The sequence below is a fragment of the Punica granatum genome, chromosome 8, assembly GCF_007655135.1.
Source record: "Punica granatum isolate Tunisia-2019 chromosome 8, ASM765513v2, whole genome shotgun sequence".
Classification (NCBI taxonomy): Eukaryota; Viridiplantae; Streptophyta; class Magnoliopsida; order Myrtales; family Lythraceae; genus Punica; species Punica granatum.
Genome location: NC_045134.1, coordinates 18,455,976 through 18,482,652, shown reverse-complemented (window position 1 = coordinate 18,482,652; position 26,677 = coordinate 18,455,976). Strand labels below are relative to the sequence as shown.

Below are 26,677 nucleotides of genomic sequence, written 5' to 3'. Positions count from 1 at the left end.
GAGACAGACTTGGAAAACACGCAACACTAAAGTTAACCATCTAGGTCCTATCCTAGATTACTCAAAAACTAATTATTACAGTATTAACTAAATACCCGAACCGATTAATGAGCCTGGTTTACCAAAAGTCTTCACATCTTCCAACATAATTACTGAATTTGTTCTATCTCAGGATCTCAACTTACTAAGCATTGATTCGATACGAGTTCCGTAGATCAAACTTGCAACATTTTCTTGGGTTGGATCATGCTACAGATACACCACGCATCTACGAGTATATTGGAATTTTGAGCGGGCACGTTTTCCCTTTTAAGGGTAAGTGAAGAAGTAGAGGGTACGTATTTTCATTAGTATAAAAGTTTAGGGTACCATTTTGCAGACCAATAAAGTACAGGGGTCAGGGACTCACAGACGAAATGTGAGAAGCCTGAGGGTGACATTGCAATATTACAAAATTGTCACTCGTCTTCTGCCGCGGTGCTGAAATCCTCCGTTTTCACTTCATCGGACGATCCTCTTAGCCGCCTGAATGGCCGCTAAGCCTTCTCCGGCCACCATCACCGCTTCAAGGTCGAAGCTTTCTTCATTTTTCGTCGCATCCTTCCCTCCCATCATAAACCCTAACGAAACCTCCACATCAAAACCCCGCACCCAAAGCAAATCTCTCCCAGGAAGGAAGTTCTTCATGTCCGGCGCCGTCTCTCCCGAGGAAGCCGCCGTCTTGTTCGACCGCATGATAGGTATCCAACCCCCGCCCCGTTCATCATCGTTCAACCCGCTGTTGGCTTCGCTCGCTAGGAATAGGCATTTCTCTGTTGCAATTTCGCTTGCCCAGAAGCTGAGCACTTCCGGGTTGTTGCTCAGTTATGTCGGACTGCACATTCTGTTGAACTGCCTCTGTTGTTCTGGTCAGACCCAGGATGGTTTTGCGGTCCTGGGATCGATTCTTCGCCGGGGATACAGGGCGAACACTGTGACATGTACGTCTCTGATTAAGGGACTGTGTTATGAGGATAGAATTGGAGAGGCGGTTGATTTGTTTAAAAAGATGGTTCGCTTCGGGTGCAGGCCGAATGTTGTCACGTATGGGACTTTGATCAACGGGCTATGCAGGACCGGGAATACGAATATAGCTCTTAGGTTACATGAGGAAATGGTTAGTGCTACTGATGGTGATGGCAGGTTCCTCTGTCCGCCCAATATAGTCTGCTATGGTGCGATGATCGACGGGCTGTGCAAAGAGGGGCTAATCGATAGGGCACAGGAGCTCTTCTCGGAGATGAAGGGTAATGGGATCTCGCCAGATGTGATTGCTTATAGTTCGTTGATTCACGGGCTGTGCAAGATGGGGAACATGGACCAGGGCAAGGCTTTGTTTGATGAGATGGTGGATCAGGGAGTGCCACCTAATGCCGTGACCTACAATATTCTGATCGATGTTCAGTGCAGGGAAGGGAAGATGAAGGAAACGGAGGAAATTCTCGAGGTGATGATTCAAAGGGGAGTAGACCCTGATTTGTTTACCTACAACACGATGATGGACGGATTTGTTCGTGCAGGTCAGATCTGTAAGGCCAGAAAGCTTTTGGATGACATGGTTGAGAAGAGGTTCGAGCTCGATGCAGTGAGTTACAACGTGTTGATTAACGGGTATTGCAAAAGTGGGAGGATCGAAGAAGCTTTGGACTTGTTCAAGAAAATGGTAAGAGAGGGGGTTAAACCCACAATCATCTCGTATAACACCCTATTAACTGGGCTTTTCCAGAAGGGTTTGGTGAAAGATGCAAAGGAAATGTTCGGAGAAATGGCCATCCGTGGTACTAACCCAAATAGGACCACGTACAACATCTTGTTTGATGGGCTCTGCAAGAATGATCATCTCTCAGAAGCTACGGAGATGTTCCATTCACGGGATCGCAAGATTAAACCGACTTTGAAGATGTTCAATAGCCTTATTGATGGGCAGTGTAAAGCTGGGAATCTCGAATCTGCATGGGAGATCTTTCACCAATTGCCCGACAATGGTCTAGTCCCATCTGTTGTGACGTACTCAATCATGATCAATGGGCTCTGCAAGAAAGGGCTGCTAGAAGAGGCTGAGCGGTTCCTGACGGTGATGGAAGCAGAGGGCTGTGCTCCGAATGTGGTGACTTTTAACACACTGATGCTTGCTTTTTGTCAGAACAATGAGCCCATGAAAGTGGTTCAGCTTCTGCGGAAAATGGCAAAGAATAATGTCTCACCTGACATTTTGACTGCATCAACAGTCTTTAAACTGCTCTCAGAGGACGAGAATTATCACGACTACTTCGATTTGCTCCCAGCATTTCCTGCTCAACATAGCAAGTCATGAGAAAGAAAGCAATGATCTGTCCATAGGGACGTGTAGTGCGAAGTTATTCTGTTAGGACGAGTATCATTCTTGGTTTGAGATTGGGATATGTTCTAAAGTTCACCTGAGGAATGACCAAAATTTTGTATCTGCATCGAGTGCATCCTTTCGCCTGTTCGCAACAGCAGTGGCAGAAACCATTTCTTCAGATCAGTCTGCATTGCTTGCTGGAGCTCAAAATTTGGGTGCAACGGAATTTGCTGCTATAACATGCCGGTTTTATTGGCCTAGCTCAACCCCAAGCCACATCATTCTCATACACTGGAGTGGAAGTTTCTCTCAGAGGGGCAGCCCGCCGACATTACCAAAAGTATCCGAGCAACGAGCTCGAGCGAACCCCGACCCCGTTGCTTTTGGGACCATGAACCCTGTTTTCTGACGAGTGGGGTCAAAGTACGTTGAGCTGGATAACGAGTGACAAATTCACGAGCCATGGATGATGAGCTTTGCTAGAACAACATGATCGATGGCCATGCGAAGCTCCTCATAGGTGTCTTGGACCGTTAAGCCTAGATGGCTCAATCTTTATTGCACTAGAGCTGAAGATCCCCTTCCCTTACCCCTTGAACCTTTTGATGGGTCGGAAAAGGTAGGCTATCGCTCACTAACCATAGAAGTGCGGTACTGGTACCCTAAACTACTTTATGTGAATATTTATACCCTCAATGCCGCTCCACCTGTTAGTCCAGTAATTACAATAAATGACCTGCTAGTCCCACATGGACAGGGCCATGGTGGGGTTGCGTGGGCCAACCATCAGGCGACTGTTGTCCCAACCACGAGAGACGGGGGAAGAGAGCCAAAGAAAGAGCGAGACACAGAAACTGGGGTGGAAAAGGTTAGACATTGCAGGCTATATCGAGTTCATGGAGGCATTAGTGGTTTCGCCATGAAGGCCCAGATGGCATTCATTCTGTACGAAATGTACTAATCTTCTACATTGGACCATACGAATGTCTTAAGAATTGTCAGAAACATTGACAGCTCAGGACCACCAAGAATGTAAAATACTGGAATCAGCAAAACAAAATTTGGAAATGGGAATTTTACATCAAAGTTAATCAGAAAGTTCGTGCAAATATAGGGAAGCTTTGTCGTTTCCCTCATTATCCATGGAAGAAAAACAAGCATTACAATATTCTATCGAACGCACGATCAAAAGCCTATTCTCATGTTAGCTACAGTGAAGCAAAAATACTGATCTATATCACCAAGTAACACCCAATGAAACTGGAACTAGAACCCAAGGAAATAAACTGAAAATCCATTTTAATAGAAAATGAAATCCTAAACGTATCATTTGTTTCTCGTTGAATCAAGTTGATCTTTTAATGCCAAAGAATCATAAGCAATATATCAGATCAAGAAGGCACTGTATCCTTTACTCGCGGAGGCTCCAGCTTAGGCAGGAGCTCAAATATTAGCTTTTGGAGGGAAACACTATTTGACCCACCACCGCTTCCATTAATAGCCGTCTTCGATAGGATTGTAATCTCATGAGAGCCCGGTTTTCTACTGAGAAGTGAGCTCCAGAACTGGTCATCCTCATTGAGGTTCGCTGCTCTCATAATTTGGAGGACTTTGTCCAATGTTGCTACGTTTCTGCCGGCTCCGCAGCCAGTTGCAGTAGCGGCCCCCACTGCATTTGCGATTGTTAACGTGCTGACCAGAGGCAGGCTATGGATAAATCCGAAAGCAATGGCCGCTACAAAGCTGTCTCCACATCCAACTGTATCTACAACATTCACCTAAATACCAAAGAGTTCCTCGATCAATAGTACAGCTGAGAGTAGAGATTGAACTCATTATGTATTATCAGAACCATGATAGTAGCATAATTAGAATAAAATAGAGCACTTATCCAAAAATAAAAAATTAAAAAATTAAAGGACAGCCGTGGGAAAGTCTCATCTTGTATGATAGTCTTTCGACGTCTTTAAGTAACTTCTCAATTAGCTTTTTCACAAGAAAGCTGAATAAGATGGGACTGACCAAGAAACCGATGGTTTCAGATGTCTTTTTCAAGAATTACAGAATATCTGTATTTGAAGATGAAATGGTCGGAGGATTTCCCCAAGTAGGAATGATCATTTTTAGAGCATTGGACAACTATCGATCTCACAACCATACTGCTAACCTCTATTGCAGTTACAGATCCAACTCCTACTGATAGCAAAACAGTTCAGTTTTAAATTCACAGATCCTAGAAAACTGAAAACGTCAAAGTTACATCCTCTTTAGATAAACTGTGTTAAACCATCAGTTAAAAATTATAATCTTTCAAGCTACAGATGTGGAATCACGGTTTAGAGCTCATAAGTGCTGATCGGAACTTAATGTTGCTTTAGTAAGAAAAGATGACAACACTCTGAAGGATGACGAGAGATCGGAAGACTACAAAGTCTATTTATTTTAAATTAGACTTAACAGTCTTATTGTAACGCAGTCTGAGCCTCAAGGTTTTATTAAAGCTCATTTTGAATATGGATTTCCTTTTTTACAAATTTTACAGAGCACCCTGTTCTTTCAGCGGGATCCTAAAGGTTAGGATGTGTAAGTTCAACTTATATATCACTTGATTGACCTCACAAGGTAAGATGTCAGTGACACATATGTACAGTGGTAATACTTGCATCTCTATCTCCAGAATGTATTTTCATTTTTTGACTCTGCTCTCACAAAGGAAGTAATATATGTAAAGAACATTGAAGGTTTGAAGTTACTCTACTTCTCTCATTATTGATTTTCTGATACCTACTTGGTATTGAGACGGTATTAAGAAAGCAGGCTGAAGACCTCCAGCAATGCCTTGATCTTAGCGCTCTTATTAATTAAAGAGAACGAAAAAACATATACCGGACGTTGGAGGAGTATCAAGTTTGATACATATTGTAAGCCAACAGATGTGATACTGATGAACTTGTTCCTGGCAATAATAAAGAAGCCTCTCATGTAGAAAAGAAGCTCAAGAGGCATTGAAGGTATTAATTCGTCTCACGAATCATTCATATTAATTGCCTCATACAGCTAACTCTGCAATTCTATCATCGAGGTGAAACTCTTGAGAATGTGGTTTCCTAACTTTCGTTGATTCTAAGAGGTCAAGTAAGCAGTATTAGGATACATATCCTTTCCCTCCTAAGGGGGTTAATTTGGGTACATATTACATAAGGTTTGTGCTACCTACCCAGATATGCTTGGCAGATTTAACAAATTAATGTGCATAATAGACTTGGCAATTTATCAGTAAAATTGCAAAGAAGTATCTTATTACCTTGAATGCCGGTGCACATGATATACTTGATCTGGTAATGATAATGGAGCCCCTAGCACCCATTTTAACAACCACCCACTTTGTGCGTGCCCCTCGATTCAGTAATTTCTGTCCTGCCAGGACTGGGTCATTGATACCAGTTAGAGACTCGGCCTGGAATACAAGCAAATAAAAAACTGAGTAACAACACCATACCAAATTATTGATTATTGACAATTTAAACGGACTAAAGCTTTGAGTCATGTGGAAATTTAGCCAAGGTACAAATATCATAATAAACATAACGTTTTAACTTCTTATTTTATTTTATTTTTAAAAAATCTCTTTGTTTTGATGGCAAATGATAACAGGGACCCAAAATCCAAATTTTAGCTTGAAGTGAGAAACCAAAATCATAAGCAATCTTTTTTATGGTATGACACTTCTGACAAGTACAGGAATCTCAACAGAACAGAAGCAGATAAAACTTCAGTAAGATATCAAATTCAATTTAAATTTTAGAAGATGAAGAATATGGCATGGGCACCAAAAGATGCCATCGTGCACCTAAAATTTTCTTACAAGAAAATTCAAGGAAATTGATGATCAAACAAATTCCTGTTGGATTCTACTACGTGTAAGAACTGTCAGAGGAAAATCCTATCCGACTGTAAAGGTTGTTGGTTCTTTTTATGCTTAATTACAAAAACTCCTAACTCAAAGTTCTAGTATGAAGGAACATCAGCAAGTTTCATATATGCATATAATAATATACATTAGCAAGGACCTACTCCCCAAGCGAACAGATTTCACATAGCAATTAGTCTTTAAGTTATGAGAGTAACGGATATCTCCTGACTTGTTAGTAATGGCTCAGTTATGACAGGAGAGGACAAAATATTGTACCGATCCACTGATAAGTTCCATCCAACAACAATGTCCCACTAAAAATTACTGAAATCACCTTAAGATCTAAACTCAATGAGGCAATTTAGAGGACTGATTTGATTTTTCAAATAATTATCATTTTATTACTGATTAAAGTGGAGAAGAAAATCTAGTCATCAGAGAGCAATAAGTCCCTCATTTCCTCAGAATATTAATGATTGACTTATAATCTACAGGTGCTAATACACTTTCAAAGACACAAAACTGATGCCTTATATGAACCAGCAACCCTCCTTTAACTCTTTCCATGAGTTTCATCTGCTTATAGAGAAATTACACACCAAGTCAAGGTATATATATAAGATCACATCTGGAGTAATTCAAGACTATCCAAGGGAGGTTCCCAATTGGCATGACTGATAGAATCCAGTGAAGTAATATTAAGCTATATACATAAGTATAATAGAATTGTTCGATCCTTTTCAATGAGAAAATATAGTAAATCACCAAGAAACAGTTACGTGTAATTGAGAAATTAAGTCTGGAAATCTATGCCCTCTGCAAGTTGAAATCTATTCATGAATACTATTGTAGAGCGCAGCACCTAAGGGTTATCTGCGTGAAACCAATACCATATTAAAGCTCAACACGTCTGTCAAAAAAGTTTGGCCGATGACTGAAGTACAAAAGTTAAGATTTGAAAGGAAACAAGTAGATAAGAACTCCGAAAAGATATTTAATGAAGTCATACGCAACTAATCCAGCACTTCATCTAAGCCAGTTGCTACCCATGGGAAAAAGCAATAGGTTCATCAATGTTCCAAAACCACTTTAAGAAAAAGAAAGATAAAAGAGAGCACGTCAAGATCAATTAAAATCTAAATCCAAATTTGGTTGGAACAACCTAAAAACATTATGAAGATCAAGAGTCAAACCTCATCAGAAGTAAGAAGAAGAACATCGCTCTTTTGCAAGAATTTGTTAAGAGCCAGGCGTTCTTCTGGGGAACCTCTAGAAAGACTTTTTCCTCGCGGTCCAGGATCGAAAAATATTGATGTTCCAACTTCAACAGCATAATCTATAGCTGCCATTATTAGAGCAGGAGAGAGATCATCAAAGCCGTAACCATTGCAGAAGAGGATCTTTGACCGTCTAATTGCCATCTTTACCTCCCCAGATAGTTCAGTCACCCAATTGAATGCAGGTTCTTTGCTGAAATCGGCTCGGCTGAGAAATGAACAAAATAGTTTAGGTACTCCTTAACAAATATAACTAATGAAATCAAGATGCTTGCAACATAGAGCTTGTTACAGTTCTTCAGTTTTCATTGCACGACAGCACGATTGAATTGCAGAAATAATGATATTGAAGTAGAAATTCAGAAACTCTATATCCCCGAAGTATGTGAGGTGAAGTCTATAACGAGGAATGTTCGATATTAAAAGCATATCACCTGCAGAAACCATGCCTCTGCAGTGGGTCCACAAGAACCCAGCAAAGAAGGGTTTCATAGGAGGCATTGGAACTGTTAACATCAGCATCTTCAACCATCCCGACCATTCCAATACCCTCATTCTTCAGCACATCTAAGAGAAAATGACCATAGATTTCGTCACCTACATGACCTATTGCAGCACAGTGAAGCCCCAGCCTAGCAGCTGCTATTGCTGAATTGCAGTTGCCCCCAGCTTCCCAGAATTGCTACATGAGACAACATTCAACGGATAAAAGGTAAATATATAACCAGTACGGACAAAATATGTGTAAGAACAAAAAAGAAAAAAGTCACAGCAGAAGTAAAAGTGTCATAAATCACTGTCGATCGTATTTATAGAGATTTTTCTTATATACTGCAAAGGCATTGCAAGACAAGAGACTAAAATTCAATGATATTGTCCGACTGTATTGATCGTTCTAGGACTTGTTTTCTTATCGAAATATCTAATAATTCCTCTCAGTCGCTAAATTCGCAAATGGCACCGTAGCATTAGACGATCAAATGCCTGTTGCAACTGTCATGTCATCATGCCGAACAAGAACCCAGGAACTATATTGCAAAGTTCGGCGAGTGCCAAAAAAACATGACTTTACATCGCCAAATTGAAAAGGCAATAATCAAACAACTGCAAAAATCCAACTTAGCCCGTGAACTCGCAAGTTAGTTATCCGAAGCAGAATACAAATGAGCATGGATGGATTTAATAAAAGGGGTGAAAATCCGAACCTTATCGGGCGGACAAGAAGATAGCTGCTCCATGTAAGCCTTCCTATCTTCAGGAGCGGGCGGAGGCAGCTGGGGAACGCTGAGGACAATATCAACGCAGAGGTTCCCCAGCGTGGCGACATCGATATCCTTAACGACGGGTCTGCTGTAGCCATCGCTGGTGGTGGTACTGGCAGAGCAGAAGAAGGAGGTACAGTGGCGGAGTTGGTTGTGTTTGGATGGGAAGACGGCAACTACGCCGCCGCTGCAGACGCCGGAGACGGAGGAGCAATAGGGCCTGTATGGGGAAGGAATGGGGGGAGGGTTTAGCAGCAATCGAGGAGGGATTGGGGTGGGATGGGAGGGCGGGGAGAGGATTGGGGACTTTAGGGTTGCAGTGTTGAGATTCATCCAGGGATTGTCGAAGGATTGAGAATTGGAGGCAGAAGATGAAAGAAGAAGAAGAAGAGAGGAACGGTCGCACTCGCACCGCTCCACACCCGACACAATCCAGAAGAAAATAAGTTTGCCAAAGAACAGAAATTAAATTAAATTAAAAATAAGAATAAGAATAAAAATAAAATATTATGTCGAATCGAATAAAGAGAAAACAGAAGTGGATTCTATTCTATAAAGTAGGAGAAGAGAATCAATGGATCGTGGAGGTTATTCACGTTCAAAACTTTGACCAATCTCTCGTCCTATTAGCCGAGATCAATATTTTGATAAATTAAAATTTATAACGTATAATAAATCCAATGGGTTAATTGTGTCAAACATTACAAACTTTGTCAGTTTTTTTTTTAAATATAACACGAATAATATTTATTGTTGCAAAAATACATGAATTTCCATTTTTCTTCCCAAATCTAGCATTTATTAAGTTTTCCATTTGGTCTTGTTGAAGTGGCAAAAGATTTGCGGATGTGGCATTAAAATATTTGAGATATAATATAAAATGAAAATTTAATTGCATCAAAAATTTCGAACTTTACATGTCATCCCGAATTTAGGACAATAGCTTTTTATTACCTTAGTATAAAGCGGGAACGAAAGAAAAAAAGGCAACTAGTCTTGATGCCGAAAATACCCTCTTTAAAGAGAAAGCATACGCTCTTGTAGCAACTCTTTTAATCATAAAATTCAAAAGGAAAAATAAATATTTACAAAAAATGAAATACAAGAAAAATATATATATAATTCAGACTCGAATACCGCCACCGGAAAAGTAGTGGTGGCCATATTGGTTTGAATGAAGCTCAACACGTACACTAATAGGTAGGAGTTGCAAAGACGAGGCTAACTCAATTGTTGTGAGTTTAATAGGATTAATTGACAGTAAAACAACCTCAATTAAGGTCAACTTAAGGATGCGATATCTCATATTCATTCTTCAAGGCAAATAAAGGGTAACAGAAGTGGAGAGTAAGTGATATGAGAAGCAAAGAAACAGGTATACTAATCTCAGGGGACAATTATTATCTGAAATTTCAAATATTATTTAAAGGTACGTATAAAATGTTAATTTAAAATTTTGTGCTAAATTTTGGGATAAACTTTGCTAAAAAAATAAGAAAATTTTGTAAGAAAAAAAAAGTCAAGAGAAAATTATCGTGAAATTAAAATAACTAAGATAAAATTTAGATAAATAAACAAAGTAAATTAAAAAAAATAAAAATTGAATAATGCAAAAATAAGAGAAGGGAAAAAAAAAAGTCTTATCTTGGCAGTAAGCACTCCGTTCCAACTCGGGCTAAAATTATTATTCATTGAGTACATCAAATCAGAGAACTGATAAAACATCTGAGGATTGCCCTATGAAGATGAATTATTGAGAATAAACAGATAAGTTCTTGAGTGCTGAGTATTTAATTTTGACTATCTTTGCCTATTTTAAAAATTTATACGAGTTAATCGACAATATTTCTTTTTTCGGAGACACTCGTGTAAAATGAATTTTGAAAACGTGACGCTCACTCTCCGGAAACCTTTGTTTAAAACCCAATTGCTCGTATCTTTTATTTAGAATGGCACGATAAATTTTCTCTAGTTAAAACCCTTTGATTCATATATTTTATCCAATAAGATAAGGGTTCGATACAAAAAAATCGATATTCTCACGTAGCGAAAATATTCATGCTGGGATGGTTCCTAGTTAATAAATGTTTTCTAAACCCGAAGATATTTTCTGATCAATTTTCTAGGCTCAAATGTGCTTTTAAATCCTGAAAAGGATGAAAACGTAATGTTTTTGAAAGTTTGAGGACTTGGGCGCGGTTTGCTCCCTCGTCCTTGTATGGACGTGTGGATACTAACCGTGCAACGTGCGGTTGGTAACAGCGCTTGCTAGCCAGCTGTCCCAACGGACAGCTTCTGACAGATGGACCCCTATGGAGCTTTCAAATTTAAAAAATTAAATTGCTTTTATGTCCATGAACGATTGGTATTTGTAAAACGATCCCGACTTTCCCATGTCTATAAATAGGGGATTCATTTTCAACAGTAAAGGGCTTTTGGCAATTCGTATGTTAAAACCTTGCCAAAATAACCCTAAAATCTCTAATAACACCTATAGTTCATAAATATTTAGTAGGATTTCAAGCGCTTGAACACGATTCCACTATTTTCGAGCTTCGGAGTCTGAACCATTGCCTAAATTAAGGTGAGAAGAGGTCTCTAACCTCTGTCCAGAGCTGAGGCCGAGCTCTTTAGCTCGTGTCTTGGTGGTTATGTGCTTAATTATCTTAAATACCTATAGATTAGATGATTAGGTTGGTAAATTGTGTGAATTAGAGCTTAATTAGGATTAATATAGTACTATCTTTCTTAATTAGGATCAAACTTGGCAAATAAATCTACATTGTACTTGAGAAAAGAGTAATTGCATGTTAATTGAGCTCGATTTGGCGCTAATTGAGTTGATTTGCGTGTAATTAGGTGTAATTAGTTGTAATTAATTGGTACATATGCTAATTAGGTACCAATCGAGTTAAATGGTGCTTGATTATTCACGAAAGCATTTTGGTCGTGTGATGATGTGGTCTAATTTGGGGTCAGTTGAGTCTAATTAGGCTTAAATCGTGTGTAATCGGCTTAACCGTGAACTTGGCTATGAGTAATTAGGCTTGAATTAGCTTGATTAGGTGATATTAGTATGAAATTGGGCTTTATAACATTCTTGAATTTTCTGTAAAATGGGCTTACGTGAGTCATTTTGATGATTTGTTGCTTGATTAGGCCTAATTGCGTGTAATTAGCTTTCCATTGTTTGAAACCTTGCTTAATTAAGTCTAATTAGGTGTAATAGCTCAAAGTTGATCTCTTAAGCACGCTGAAATTTTTTTGCTGAATTTATCCGAGAATCGATTGATTGATTATTCATCTCTCTTGTGTAATAAGGTTTATTGTGGCCATTTCTTGTAACTAGTGATTCAATTGATGCATGGAGCTCATGAATATATGAATGATGATGAAGGCCGAGAGGAATAGGGTCCAATTGAGTCCAATTTCGCTCAATTAGAGTCTAATTAGGGTAATTAGATCAAATTAGGTAAAATTGACTTAATTAGGGTTTCGACCTTAGGAATCGAATCTAATTGAATGTCTTTAGGCTTGATTAACCGAATAGCCTTCTTATTTTACCTCATTCACCACCTAGCATTAGGAAGCTTTTATTCGAAAACATTATGGGGCTTTCAATCCCTAGATCTGTAAGCGCTTTGTGCATGGATAATTAATTTTTAATGCACCTCCTTTTTTACAAAAAAAAATGTGGATAATCACCGTTATGAGTCTCGGCCAAACTTGTATGTGTCTAATCGCGTCAAAATCGGCCAAATCGTAAAATTGACATGTTAACTTGTAGTAATTATGTATACTTGGTCTAATTCACAGGCTCGCGTTAATTAATAATTTAATTAGGAGTCTTAGGACTTAAGAAGGTCTTTGTGACCTTGAGGCAAGTCATTATGACCCAGGATTCCCTAAATCGGATTAAAGCCAATCAGTTGGTTTAATCGGATTAATAATTCGATTTTTTGTGTGAAAATGAATAATCATGAATATTGACACGTGTCACGGGAATTAAGGGTAATCAACCCACTAATTGAGTCTTAGGATTCAAATTGAAGGTCGAATTGACATAGAGGGATTATGATCATTTTTTGTAAAAATTTTGGGATTAGTCAACTAATTCATGTAAGTATGGTCATGTTAGTAAAATTAGGAAAAATCGGGAAATCGTGAATAAAATAAATAGACGTAGGAAATAAACTTAGACTTTTCTAGGTTAGGACCCTAGGTTCATTTTCCTCTTTTTGGGCCTTGAGGCTATTTCTGGGCCCACTGAGTCCGTCATGTGAATGTTGATCTGAATATATGGCCATGTATGTATGATTGGCATGAAAGTATGAACCTTTCATTTTTCTTGCACCAATGTGTGGCCCATTATTCAAGAGTCAGACTGTATAATTATATAAGCACAGATATCGTACAGAGTCTGTAATTCATTCTTTAATTTCATTGTACATTCACGAATATTGACTCGACTCTAGGATTTAATAAACTCGACTTTAACAAATAAAAAAGTATTAGAACAATTGAGAGCCTAGGAGAGTACTAAAATGGCAAGTTATTGGCTAGCATGTGTCTAATCTCGTAACAAAGCTCCTCGACTTATTTCTCTGGTAAGATCAAGTTAAACTTAAATTCTTATGTAGTTAGTATCATAATCTCATATGTGACTTAGGTGGCTTACCGGCTAATAAAATGGTGTAGTGGCAACTTCAATCAGATTGGGTCCTAGGCTATGTGTCTAACAGAACATTCCCAAGTCGGCGGTGAAGGCCTATAAACCACGCTCACGCGACACCTAGACCACTCTGCTCATAATCTACAAGGGGGCTTGTGCCGAATCCCCAATTTCTAAAACATTCTAACACTGATTCAGTTTGTTTAACTCTTTGAGTGCGCAATTTTAAATCAACACTACACACCAAATAATCCAATCGACTTCGGACCGATGTTAGGAACCCTACTAGGATTAGATAGGGAGACTTAGTACGGGTATGCTCGTGTGAGGGCTCTCACCAAAAAAGGTCCTGAACGAACCCTGCTCGACCAGAAATATTATGTCAAAATATGTAAATAATAGACGGATGAGATTAAAAATTGATTAAATTTAATGGCTTAAATTAGTATTGCATCATCGAATAGAAGTTAGATTCTATAATCTACCTTTAACCCTAATTAACCCTAAAATTAATAAGGGAAAAACCCTAGCCGCCTCGGGAGAAGAAGAAAGGGAGAGGGGGAAAGCAGCGACAGCTTCCTTCTTTCATTTGCTGCCATCACTGCCGCACCTCCTCACCTTCTCCCCGCAACCGGCCGACCTCCTCCAGCGACAGCCTCCGTCGAGCCCCTGTGTCCAGCTTGTCTTCTCCAGGGTCACTTGAGCTCACGCCCCCTTTCTCCTTCCTCTGCGGTTCGGTCTGAGCTTGCACTGTCCGAGCCAACTCGTTGAGCTCCTCAGCAGCGGCTCGTCCTCCCGGTGCCAACCCTGAACTCTCATCCGCCATCGTTCCGAAGCTTCGGCGACCCCTCCCCCAACAGGAGCAGCCCCGTCCTCTAGCTCTTCGTGGCGCCCCTAACATATAGGTGGCTCCCTGAGGTGGCAAGCCCTTCGTTCAGCCATCTAGTGGTGTCTTCCTGCCATCCTTATTCCTCCCGTGGCTGTCCAGACCCCTCCTAGCCTCTCAGCTCCTGCCCGAGTTCCTCCTCAGTTCCGGTGAGGTTCTTAGATACCTGATGCAGCTGGCTTGTGTTTGTTTTGAGCTGTTGGATGATTCCTAGGATGATCTGGGGAAGTTTTGATTGATGTGGGCGATTTGAGGTTGAGCTCGAGGCTGTTGGATGATTCCTAGGTGATGTCTGGTTCAATTTTAACGATCTAAGATTGTGTTTGTGGCTTGTCGATGTTGTTTGAGACAGCGGCTGAGCTATAAGATGGTTCGTTGATCGATTTGAAGACAATTGGCCTGGTCTTGATGACTAAATGTTGCAATGTCTTATGTGGCTGAGTTGTGTGTTAAACTTTTAATCGATTTGAGGTCGTTGCACTTGATTTTCATGTTTAGAGTTGTTTTCGGGTTGTGGATTGACCATTTCATGTAATGCAATGCTCTCCTGCTTCTTAGTTACGCTGCTGGCAATGTTTATATTGAGTTCTCCGGCAATGAGATGAAGATAGCAACTTTGATGTCTTATGTTTTTTCCCCTCTCTTTTTGCTGGCTAGGGGATGCTGAATGGTCTGATGATCGGGTTTCTTTCTGTCAATGCAATGGCTCTTCCACATAATAAAGCCTAGATTTTCCTGTCTCTGCGTATTCTTATACTTGTTCGCTCTTTAAACACATGCCCAGATGTTCAATTTTATGCTCAATTTTTCTTCTGGGTTTTCCTGATTTCCTTTAACTAGCCATTGTCTGAAGTCCGTTTCTTGGTTTTTCCTACGAATTCCTTTGATACTCTGAGCCTTGGTTGTTGACAGGGGATAACTAGCTGTTGTCAGCATTGCAGTGTATTGTAGATTCCTTCTGCTCATATATTGAGTGATCTTTCGTTGGATTTATATCGGTTTTTTAATCATCTTTGCCTCTTGAAAAATCAATTTGATATCGGTATCGCTGTGCAGTTGCATAAAGTTGGAGCTTCCAGAAATGAGTTTGTCTGATCCTAGCCCTCACCTTATGCCGCCAGCTTCCCAGCATTTCGGTGATTCCGCTGCATATTGGGCTCAATTTCCAATGAGCAATGAGCAATTTGATCCCACTTCTCAATTTGACTTCGATCATCCGCAACCCCCTCTTAAGAGGCCTCGGAATTTTGAAGAGAGTCCGTCAAATTCTGCCCCTTACCCGAGACCTAATCCCCCCATAAATAAGGGAGCCACTAATATTTTCTTCAAAACCCGAATGTGTGCAAAATTCAAAATGGGCACCTGTAGGAATGGCGAGAATTGTAACTTTGCCCATGGGATTGAAGACATGAGGCAGCCTCCCCCCAATTGGCAGGAACTAGTTGGGGCCCGTGAAGATGATCACCGATCATCCGATAATTGGGACGATGACCAGAAAATAATTCACAAGATGAAACTGTGCAAGAAGTTCTACAATGGTGAGGAGTGTCCTTATGGGGATCGGTGTAACTTTCTCCACGAGGGTCCCTCGAAGTTCAGGGATGACTCCGGGAGGTTTAGAGAGACCTCAGCAATTTGTATCGGAACCTCAGGGACACCTATGGGTCATCGGAATGGCTCAAATCAATCAGAAGTTTGGAGAGCTGCAAGCTCGAGTGTGGATCCTAGAGTGAATATGAAGCCAGTCTATTGGAAGACAAAGCTTTGTACCAAATTCGAGGTGACAGGAGATTGCCCTTTTGGCGATAAGTGCCACTTTGCTCATGGAATAGCAGGTATAAGTTCTTATTGAAATTTTTGTGAGCATGTCTTTGTTTTGAATATGAACCTGTGGGTTTATTGAGCAATGGAAATTTCACATTAAATGATCAAATTAGCTTGGAATGATGTTGGATGAAGGCAATTTTGGATTGTATCTTTATCATATTCCCTTTTCGACATTACTACTTTGTCAAGTTTATTCTTATAGATTCGATGTCTTGATACGACTGCCTGTTTGATTGTGAGACATTGTATATTAGGTCACGTCTTGTTTGTTTCGCATTTTGGCATTAAATTCTGCCCTAAGAAAATCGGGTTTTACTTCGTCGCAATTTATGTATTTTCTGGTTCAAGATTTGTATGCGTAACTATAGAGACCGTTGATAACGTTTATCTTTCTTTGTTCTGTTCGAAGTTGATGCATTATCATGAGTTGGTGACATGGTTGTCTTTTCCTCAAAAAGCAGAGCTTCAATCCTTTGTTGGACGAGTTGAAGATGAACAAATGAATATAGCACCAATTGCAGTGAAGTCTCAACCGATATTCTCCAGTGATCCATCTTCCATTGGGACCAGTGTTGTTGCTCCCGCAGCTGGTGAAGGCCAGGCAAAGAAAAGCCTGCTGAAATGGAAGGGGAACAAGAAAATCAACCAAATCTATGCCGATTGGCTCAGTGACTCCCCCCTCCTCCAGAACACCCCCAGCAAACCCGAGAGTTGATCTGGTTTTGATGAAATGGCAGCTCTACGGGCCAAAGTTTGCAATTTTGGGAACATTGTTAAGTACATTTTATTCTTGTGGTTTGGTATTGGGTTTTTGGGTGCCGTTTATTTTGGTTGAATAGGTTTCCCCTTTCCATTTCCTTGCAATCTATTCTTTCCAATAGGGATTGTTTTCCCGCTTCTGCATTCTTGTTGAGAAACAGCTCTTAAACAATCGGTCGAGGCATCTGTCGAATGGTTTTGATTCATTCAGAATAAGAAATATTCGTTATTCGTTGCCAAATGATTTCTATAAATGGGTCAAATGTTTGTCGAGCATCCAAAAACAGAGGGGAAAAAAAAGAGCAATTTATTTTTTGGGTGAACAAGGGCGATGTACTTTGAGCATTAGTAGCTCCTATTATTGACGTCTACTTGTTTACATTCATCTTAATCATCACTACACCATGCAGTTTTCGGAATCTCACGACATTAAATCATGTAATATACTTGACTTAATCACCGAGAAGCCAAAATTTGCAATTTTCAGCTTTAGCGGGCTCCTAATTCGTTGATCGACAACTTTGTCTACCCTCTCCAATTCATCTTATGCATCTCTGTCTCTGATCAAAAGGAACTTAGTCACATGCACACCTTCTCTATCAACATGCTCTTACTGCGAGTAGAAGAAGGGAAAGGGATTTTTTTTTCTTTTTTTCTAATTACAAGGAAAGTCTATGAGTTAATATAACGAAATAAAAATTTCAATAGTTAATGAAGGGGCACGGATAATCCAAGGTAAGGGTATAAGCGACTGAATAACACCCTAGTCAATTAGGGCCATCAAATGATATTACGTTACTTTAATAACAATTGAATTTGGCCCAACATCACTATTACATATGGAAAAATTGACGGATTGTCTTGATTTAGGAAAAAAATTGAAATCACATAATTTTTCATTTACTTTTTCAGATTTGAAATATACGATGCTATTTGTTTTTGGAAAGTGAATAAATTACTTGATTTTATATGCCATTTGTAACAAAATATAAACTACAATATACACACACACACACACACTTACAGCGATTCGAAGTCAGGACCCATTAGAAAATGAAGTCCGCGTTAGCTATTAAAAAAAAATGTACTAACAGTGATTCGTATTTCGTAGTATAAATTTTTTATGCCATTTGTTCTTGGTCATTCATTTCTTTTTCATGTTCATTGCTCGTTGGCCTTCATATTATTTCAGTGAAATTGCAAGTGTAATTGTAGCAACTTTGACCGAATGGATCTAAAGGAAAGTTGATGCTGGGGGCCAGCGGATATATTATCTTCTGGATCGTAATTTATAGTTTATGAGGCCGATGAGATTAATTTTAGCACTATAACTTCATAAAGATTTCACGGTTTCGTTATGGTGTAGAAGTTGTGTTCGAGCAATGTGGATGTCGGGTTGAAAGCTGGCATTTGGAAAAGGGTTCTTCAACTCCTCTAGGAGTTTGTCGTGCAGGCTATAGTACTGCTTATTGTAAGATTTGCATTCATTTTTATTTTTGTTTTATGTTTTTTAATCTCGATTTTCTTGTTTTCTGATTAGGCCCGAGCTTTGCTGGAATGGCACAGTAGATCGAAATTCTGTGAAAATTGTAGAGGGAAAACAGTCCGGCAGAAAGAAGGAAACAATGCACAGACGAATTCTTCAGTTCTCACTTGAATTTTTTTTTTTTCAAGTTTTTGTAAATTTTGATAACAAATTATTTTTAAAAAATACTTTTTGGACAGAAAATGAGTTTTTGACGGAAATCTGAATGGTCGGACTAAAGTGGCAAAAAAACAAAAGGTTGAGAACGAGAACGACAAAAAAGAAAACTTTAGGATGAAAATGATAAAAACGCTAAAGGTTAATGACCAAAAGTATTATTCTCCTCCCCTCCCACATAAAAAGAGGGGACGAAGAAAGCCACCCCAATCGGCGGTGATTGTCGATCCTTTTTAAGTGGGGTGGGAACCTCAATGGCGACCACAACCTCTAATGGGGGTTGCCAATGCCCCCATCCCCCTCTCCCTCCCCCATCCTCGATTTTTTCTCTCTTTTTTGGAGAAGTGGGCTTAGGCAACGACCGCCAATGTTGCAACGGGGTTGCGGGGCCAGTGATGGCCACTACAGGCCACACTGCCCTTTCTTTTCCGGTATTCCGTGTTCTTATTTGTCCCGTTTTCACCTTTTCTTTTGGAGGTTAATCCGTTCATTTTTTAAAAATAAATTTTATTAAAAATTTTGGTTGGAAAATTTAATCGTATGAACTGAAATTTAACCGGAGGACTATTACTCTTTAGCCTTGTCGGTGAAGTCGGCTCCACAATAATCCCAGATCCATCCATTTGAGGGAGGCCAAATTCCGCGCTCTTCTAATTGCTTAGAAGGGTTCAAGAGTCCTTTACATCTACGGCTCATCAACACTGAATCTATCGATGAAAGTTGTGAATAATTGTCAACTCAAAAAAGAAAAAAGGATGAAAATGAAAAATATTTAAAACTTTGGAGTAAAAGTACCTTTAGGCTATGAACTTCGAGTCTGGGTTAAAAATTGGGATGGGATGACATACGATTTTAAATTCAGTGAATATCCCAATCTTCTATTTGGGTAGACCAAGACTTGTGATTGGGATACTAAAACCAAATTACAATGATGTCCTTATATTAGTTTAAAAATATCTAAAATTTTTCAGAATAATTAAATATCTTTAATAATTAAAAATTGCCCATAATAATTAAATATCAGTTTACTTACCAAAAGAATATAAACTAATAAACTTTTGTATTTTCAAACTAAGATAATTTCAGAAATAAAAGAGAGAGAGAAGGAGACGTACCAGTTTCAAGAAGGAAGGAGAGGGACGGTGAGGACCCGAACGCCACCACCGCCCTCAGAGAGGTCGTTGACGAACCTAGAAGTCGCTAGCGATTTCGCCTGGGGTAGTAGAGGTCGGCGTCGAGCCCCACCACCCCCCAAATCATCTCTTCCTTGTTCTCTTGAAGAGAGAGTGAGAGAGGGGAGGAAGATTTGGGTTCTAGAGGCTCGACGCCAGCTACCACAACTCCAATTGAGTAGTTGGTCACCGAAATAGTCACAAGTGACCTCGATTGGTGACCGGCGTTAGACCACCACAACCCCGATTTGCCTCATCTTTTGGAGAAAATAGGGGATTGATGATTTCTGGGGCGGGGAGGCACGATGCCGGGATTGAAATAGGGAAAGAGGTATTTTTGTCTTTTCGAGCAAAACACTATCCTCCTTAATTGTTATATCCCGATGTATCCCGATGAATCCCAAACCCAATCCATATCGTATCGACACTAGACATGGGTTTAGGAGTTTAGAAATCATATTCTACTCTATATCCCGACGACCAAATGTGGCCATACATTATTAAATCCAAAGGGAATTGATGTGACTGGTTTGCGTGGTCCCAATTGAAATTAGTTGAAATATTTTTTTTCCGAATAAACTACTTGGAAAAATACCTCCAGTTATATTAGTCAAAATTCTTAGGTAGGGTCGGTAATATTTGACACAACACGATAACACGATATGGATACGACACGGAGTTAAGTAGGTTTGGGTTGAGGCTAAATGTGTCTCGTATCTAAACATGTCAAATCCGTTTAGACACGATAAATAATCGTGTTAAAATGGGTTCAACCCTTAGAATTCGTTTAGACAAGGTTAGACCCGTTTATATTATGCGTTACCGTGTTAATGAACTTGTTTCACATATATTATCAATCGTAGAAGAAAGTACACTAAAATGATCTAAATTTGTTTATATAAATTATCCATTTATGATGTTTTTATCGTGTTAATCGTGTAGTAATATGTAATTAAGGGTATAATATGAGGTAATAATAATGTCATATCGTGTAGATAAGTATGCATGCACATTTAAACACGCTTGATTAAACCGGTTACAAGTGTCGTGTCTGTGTCAACCCATAATTGAACGTGTTGTGTTCGAGTTTGAAAATCTAAAATCGATTTATTAAACGTGTGGTATTCAGGTTTAGAATTTCTGACACGAACCTGTTTATATACGATCCGTTTAAACACGACACGACACATATTTTTTAGTGTGAATTTTAATATTAAGACACTTAATTGGATCTCGACTAATCCAGTCGAATCGAATCGACCCAATATGGGAAAAAGCTCTCTTTACAGATTTTCTCTTATTCTATATTAATTATTAGGGTATATACCATGCCTTCCCCCGTAGTATCGTAAAACACTACCTACATTCTCTGCAATTTCTTAAAATATCATTCAGTCTTTCTTTTAAAATAAAAAACTTACCAACCCCTTGTATTGGCAACTGACACAGCACCACCGGTCCAATCCTTCTGATGACACCCTCAAATTAAAATGTAACTTTAGTTTTTTAAATTGATAATTTAGAAAGAAAAAAAAACAATTAACTGGAGAAAAGAAGGCAGAAGGGGGGCGATGGGGTTCCAGCTAGCCGTCGCCGCCCCCTCCCCCCCTCCCCCGTCAAATGAGAGGGGACACTGGCTGATAAGCAGCTCTCTATCTGATATGCTCCCCTTCTTTCTCTCAGAGACAGGGGAGAAAATCGGACAGAGGATCCCTGCCGGCCCCCACCCAAGGGCGAGGTTGTCGAAGATCAATAAATACAAGAGCAACAAATTTCTTACATTAAAAGGCAGGAGTTTGTGTGGTATTTTAAGAAATTATAAGGGATGAGGCACGGTGTATACCCGACTAGTTATAATTAATTTAATTTACCTTACTCCATATAATTAATTTTACATTAACCGTGATATACAATACGCTCTCTCTTTGTTTCACTACTTGAGGGAAATGGAAGCAGAAGGAGCAGTCTTTCAGTGGACAACTTGTAGGTAATAGTAGATAAGGGACAATTCACTCCAACCATTAGGGACAAAAATAAGTAATAATAGATGAGAGAATTTATTATTAAAAATTAATTGTAATAATAGTTAGGAAAAAATAAGTGAGAATTTATTATTCAATAGGAGAAAAAGTAAAAAAAAAACATAATAAATATGATTGTCAATATAGATGAATAATTTATTATTAGAATAATAATTAAAAATATATATATATACTAAAATTTATTATTAAATGAGGAAAAAAAAGATAAAAATAATAATTATGTTAAATTAAGGGAAGAGTGAAATGGAATTGAGTGGAGAATCACCTTATTGGCACTCCTTCACTCGCTTTATTTCCTCGCAATCCTCGCATGGGACTCTTTGCTCATTCATTTTCCTCCAGTCCTTTTTCTTTCTAGATATATGTATTTGAGTTTAGAGTTAAATAATTAATCATTCATATATAAGATTTTCAGTCTCCATAATTTTACCATACCTTATAATACTATCAAGACATCATTGCATCTTTTTCGTTATCATCAATTTTTGTCGTGTCTCCTACAAGTGGGTCCGTACAATTATATATAATAACAGTATTGTGCATAAGAACTGATTCACAATATATAGCGAAAAGTTTTGGTTTAAATCTCTAAATTTGAGCACTTTTCTATTTTCATTATTTTCTTATTTTTTCTTGTTTTTATCCTTTGCCTTTAGATATTTTTCTATTTTAATATTTCCGTTACAAAAATCATTAAACACTATTGACCTGAAGTCACATTATCTGTCACGTGTGATACTCATTCCACGTCAATATTAGGAAAAAAGAAAAGAAAAGTCATAATGGAAAATGAATCGGCTTCTTCGAGGAAGGTAGCACCAAGAAGCAAAACACCAACATCTTCTTTTTCTTCTTCGGCTCCGACGTTAAACTTTTTTCTGTTGACATTCGAAGAAGAATTAATTGGCTGCTTCGCCTTAGCCACAATGTTGAGCTTGGGAAGCACCAGAGCCAAACATGAACACATGCAGAGTTTTTTTCTTTTCAACTCCGACAAAATCGACCACTCCAAGGAGAAGAACTATACACAACAAATATCCTTCATGGCTTCACCTGGCGAACAATTCACAAAAATTGGCGAACAATTCATAAAAGAAATTTTTTTGTATTGTTCGCTAAAAGAAAAGTTTTTAGCGAACAATAGCCAAATGACTCGACTATCGACTTTTCTTTGGTTTTGAAATATCGGTATAGATGTGTTGCACATGTAGCGGCTAATGTTGCTCTAACTTGGCCACATTTAACGGTTTTTGTAACGGAAGGATTAAAATAAAAAAAAGTATTCAAAGATAAAATATGAAAACATAAAAAAAGGATGAAAATATAAAAGTGCTCAAACTTAGTGGACCAAATCTATACTTTCCTCTAATATATAAATGGTTAGAAAGATAAGGAATCATGTTCAACTGAAACACAACCTATTGGAACCATTGGATAAAGAATTGGGTTCTAAAACCCTCCAAGTTGGCATCCCCGCCAAGCCTCAAAATGTGATTACATCCACGGGGAAAATGGGGATGTGGCAAAAAGGCTTTTTCCATGGGATTTGTCGGGATTCCCCATACAATTTGTGGGGCACGGATAATCCAATTAGGTTTTGAACCTACGACCTTTAAGTCAACAACACCACTACTCTACGTCCTTTTTGGATAATTTGTATATTTTTATATTCAATGTAAAGTTGATTAGACAAGTAATAAATAATGGATTACTTGTTAGGACAAGAAGGGATTTTGTTTCACTATCAAGAACAAGTGTTGTTTTATATACATGAATGATATATTTTATGGCAATGCACATTTATGTAATAGTCTATTTGTTCTTGATTTAGACACGCCTATTTATAACGTCGAAACTAAATTGCTCATGTCTAATAATTCGAGCTCGACTTACCTTTGCATTGTCGTTTAGGCCATATTAGCGAGAATCGCATCTTCAGACTCCATGAGGATGGATTACCAGACTCGTTTGATTTGGAATTGATCGAGACATGTGAACCTTGCTTAATAGGGAAGATGACTAAGGTCCTGATGTGCTTCAGATTGCAGCCCAACATATATTCGAATTTTCGAGTCCAAAAGCGTATTCTAGAAGACTCAAGAACCAGAATTTGGCTTAATTAGATATTAAGTTTCCTATATTACTATGATATAGTTTCCCTTAATTACATATTAAGTTTCCTATAGCTATGATATAGTTTCCCTTAATTAGATATTATTTCCTATATTAGCTTGAGTCAGTAATCTTAAAGTTTCCCGTTCACCGGAAAGGGTGAGCGAGCTAGTAATCTTCTGGCTCTCATACATACCGATGTTTGTAGACAGATGAACAAGCTTGCTAGTAGTGGGTATCTCCACTTTATTATATTTACTGATGATTTCAGTAGATTTAGATATGTGTATGTGATGAAATACAAATTCAAATCCTTTGAAAAGTTCAAGGAGTTTAAGAATGAAGTGAAGAATCAATTGGGTAAAAACATTAATGCTCCGTTTGTTTTCGCAGACAAAAAATTTAACTTTAACTTTAACTCAACACACTACACAACAAAAATACATATTTCTCAAGTAAAAAATTTTAACTTTAACTCAACACATTACACAATCATTTGTCTTTTTCCACAATCAAAATCAAAGTTATTTTAACTCTGAAACCAAATGCACCATAACCATTTGTTTAGTTTTACAACTTATTTTTAACTCTACTCCACTTATCTTCAATTTAACAACACAATTATTACTTTTTCTTTTTCTTTTTTAATTTTTTAACCATTCAATTTAATTTTTAATAATAAATTCTCTTAACTATTCATTACTTTTTCCACAATTCAACACACAATCATTATTTTTTCTCAACTATTCGTTACTTTTTCATACTTTTTCTCATAGTTCAACAACACAATTATTACAATCCAATTAATTATATATATTCAAAGTTAAAATAGAGTTGAGTTTTAACTCAACTCAAATGCCAAACAAAGCAAAGTTCTTCGATCAGATCGAGGTGGTGAATAGTTGAACTATGAGTTTGCTAACCATTTTAGACAGTGTGGGATTCTGTCCCATTGACTCCACCCAGAACACCACAATGGAATGGTCTAGCTGAGAGGAGAAATCGAACTTTATTAGAGATTGTTCGATTTTGTATGAGTCATGCGGACTTCCCCGACTTCTTCTAGGGATGTGCTCTACAGACAACCACTCTCATATTAAATCATGCTTTGTCAAAATCAGTTGAAAAGACACCATAGAGATGTACTATGGGAAGCATCCCCATATGTCTTTTCTAAAGTTATGCGATTGCGAAGGTTATATGAAGAAATTGTCTTCGGATAAGCTTGCCCTAAGTCGGACAAATGTTACTTTGTGGGGTATCATAAAGAAAGTCGAGGATACTATTTCTATAATTTTATCGAGGGCAAAGTGTTTGTCGCTCGAACTGTAGTATTTCTTAAGAGAGAGTTTCTCCTCAAAAGAACTAGTGAGAGGAAATTAGAACTTAGGGAAGTTCTACCATAAAAAGACACTGATCAGTCGACGAGTGAGGTTGCCAAACAAGTACCACAAGGTGTTCTTGCACAGTCTTCTGTACAGGTGACATAGGAGCGTCATAGGTCTAGTAGGATAAGTCGTGAGCTCGAGAGATATGGATTTCTCGTGACTCAAGATAATGGCATATTGCTCGTAGATAATGATGAGCTTGCAATCAATGCGGAAGCCGTGACAGGCTCAGACTCCGAGAAATGGCTAGAAGCCATGAGATTTGAGATGAAATCCATATTCACTAATCAAGTATGAACTTTGATTGACCCACTAGAAGGGGTAAAACCCATTGGGTGTAAATGGATCTTCAAGAAAAAGACTGACATGGACGATAATGTGATTACATTTACGGGTCGCTTAGTGGCAAAAGGTTTTAGACAAGTTCATGGTGTTGACTGTGATGAAATCTTTTCCGCGGTGGCTATGCTTAAATCCATCGGGATCTTGCTTGCAATTGCAACTTATTATGATTATGAGATCTGACAAATGGACGTCAAAACGACTTTCCTGAATGGGAAGTTCCTCGAGGATGTGTATATGACATAACCTGAGGGTTTTGTCGATACACAGAGTGCTAGAAAGGTTTGTAAGCTGCAATGGTCTATCTATGGACTGAAGCAAGCTTCTAAGAGCTGGAATCTTCGTTTTGACGATGCAGTTAAAGAGTTTGGCTTCATTAAGAATGAAGATGAACCCTATTTCTACAAGAAGGTTAGTGGGAGTGCACTGGTTTTCCTAATGTTGTATTTAGACGGCATACTTCCAATTGAGAATGACGTACTTTCTCTACAATCTGTAAAGAATTGGTTGGGAATGTGTTTCTCTATGAAAGACTTAGGCGAAGGTACCTACGTGTAAAATATCAAGATCTATAGAGATAGATCCAAAAAACTGTTTGGCCTAAGTTAGAGTGCATACATAAACAAAGTGCTTCGGTGCTTTAACATAGATGATTTTGAGAAAGGATCGCTATCCATGTCGCATGGCATAAGCCTTTCGAAGGCTCAGAGTCCTTCAACTCAGGAGGAGAGAGATCGCATGAGTAGGATTCCATATGCATCAGCCATTGGATCCATCTTATATGCCATGTTATGCACTCGACCTGACGTTTTGTGTGCTTTGGGCATGACGAGTCGGTACCAATAAGATCAAAGTGAAAGACACTAGATCGTAGTGAAGAACAACTTTAAGTACTTACGAAGGACTAAGGAGATGTTCTTGGTATATAGAGGCGAAGAAGAACTCGTTATAAGAAATTACA

General features: G+C 38.6%; 3 protein-coding genes across 7 annotated transcripts; 2 read left to right on the top strand and 1 right to left on the bottom strand.

The window, feature by feature from the left end:
* Positions 1-452: 452 nt before the first annotated feature.
* On the top strand, positions 453-3,340 carry LOC116187555 (putative pentatricopeptide repeat-containing protein At1g12700, mitochondrial). Its single transcript, XM_031516327.1, has 2 exons — positions 453-2,981; positions 3,120-3,340. Exon 1 carries the CDS (start codon positions 530-532, stop codon positions 2,351-2,353), a length of 1,824 nt encoding a protein of 607 aa, XP_031372187.1. The 5' UTR covers positions 453-529; the 3' UTR covers positions 2,354-2,981; positions 3,120-3,340.
* A 121-nt stretch (positions 3,341-3,461) lies between these two features.
* Positions 3,462-9,289, bottom strand: LOC116187556 (fructokinase-1). 3 transcript variants are annotated; one of them, XM_031516329.1, is made up of 6 exons: positions 8,758-9,289; positions 7,987-8,234; positions 7,469-7,760; positions 5,667-5,819; positions 5,249-5,318; positions 3,922-4,140 (listed from the first exon to the last, which is right to left on the bottom strand). In XM_031516329.1, exons 1-6 carry the CDS (start codon positions 9,145-9,147, stop codon positions 4,070-4,072), a joined length of 1,224 nt encoding a protein of 407 aa, XP_031372189.1. In that variant the 5' UTR covers positions 9,148-9,289; the 3' UTR covers positions 3,922-4,069. The 3 variants fall into 3 exon arrangements, with proteins under 3 accessions (XP_031372188.1, XP_031372189.1, XP_031372190.1); XM_031516328.1 differs by lacking the exon at positions 5,249-5,318 and having other exon boundaries at positions 3,462-4,140; positions 8,758-9,282; XM_031516330.1 differs by lacking the exon at positions 5,249-5,318 and having other exon boundaries at positions 4,039-4,175; positions 8,758-9,288.
* A 4,705-nt stretch (positions 9,290-13,994) lies between these two features.
* Positions 13,995-17,199, top strand: LOC116188594 (zinc finger CCCH domain-containing protein 39). Of its 3 annotated transcripts, none has more exons than XM_031518049.1 (3): positions 13,995-14,521; positions 15,429-16,207; positions 16,658-17,199. In XM_031518049.1, the coding sequence occupies exons 2-3, from the start codon at positions 15,454-15,456 to the stop codon at positions 16,912-16,914; spliced, it is 1,011 nt and encodes a 336-aa protein (XP_031373909.1). In that variant the 5' UTR covers positions 13,995-14,521; positions 15,429-15,453; the 3' UTR covers positions 16,915-17,199. The 3 variants fall into 3 exon arrangements, with proteins under 3 accessions (XP_031373909.1, XP_031373908.1, XP_031373907.1); XM_031518048.1 differs by lacking the exon at positions 13,995-14,521 and adding an exon at positions 14,528-14,657 and having other exon boundaries at positions 16,661-17,199; XM_031518047.1 differs by lacking the exon at positions 13,995-14,521 and adding an exon at positions 14,528-14,657.
* The last annotated feature ends 9,478 nt before the right edge of the window (positions 17,200-26,677 follow it).

Coding starts and splice junctions, on each gene's coding strand:
- LOC116187555 (XM_031516327.1), top strand. CDS start 530: ATGGCCGCTAAGCCTTCTCCGGCCACCATCACCGCTTCAAGGTCGAAG.
- LOC116187556 (XM_031516328.1), bottom strand. CDS start 9,147: ATGAATCTCAACACTGCAACCCTAAAGTCCCCAATCCTCTCCCCGCCC. Junction 5,820..7,468: donor TTCTTCTTACTTCTGATGAG/GTTTGACTCTTG, acceptor CTTGTATTCCAG/GCCGAGTCTCTAACTGGTAT. Junction 4,141..5,666: donor CATGTGCACCGGCATTCAAG/GTAATAAGATAC, acceptor TTTGGTATTTAG/GTGAATGTTGTAGATACAGT.
- LOC116188594 (XM_031518047.1), top strand. Junction 16,208..16,657: donor CTTTGCTCATGGAATAGCAG/GTATAAGTTCTT, acceptor TTCCTCAAAAAG/CAGAGCTTCAATCCTTTGTT.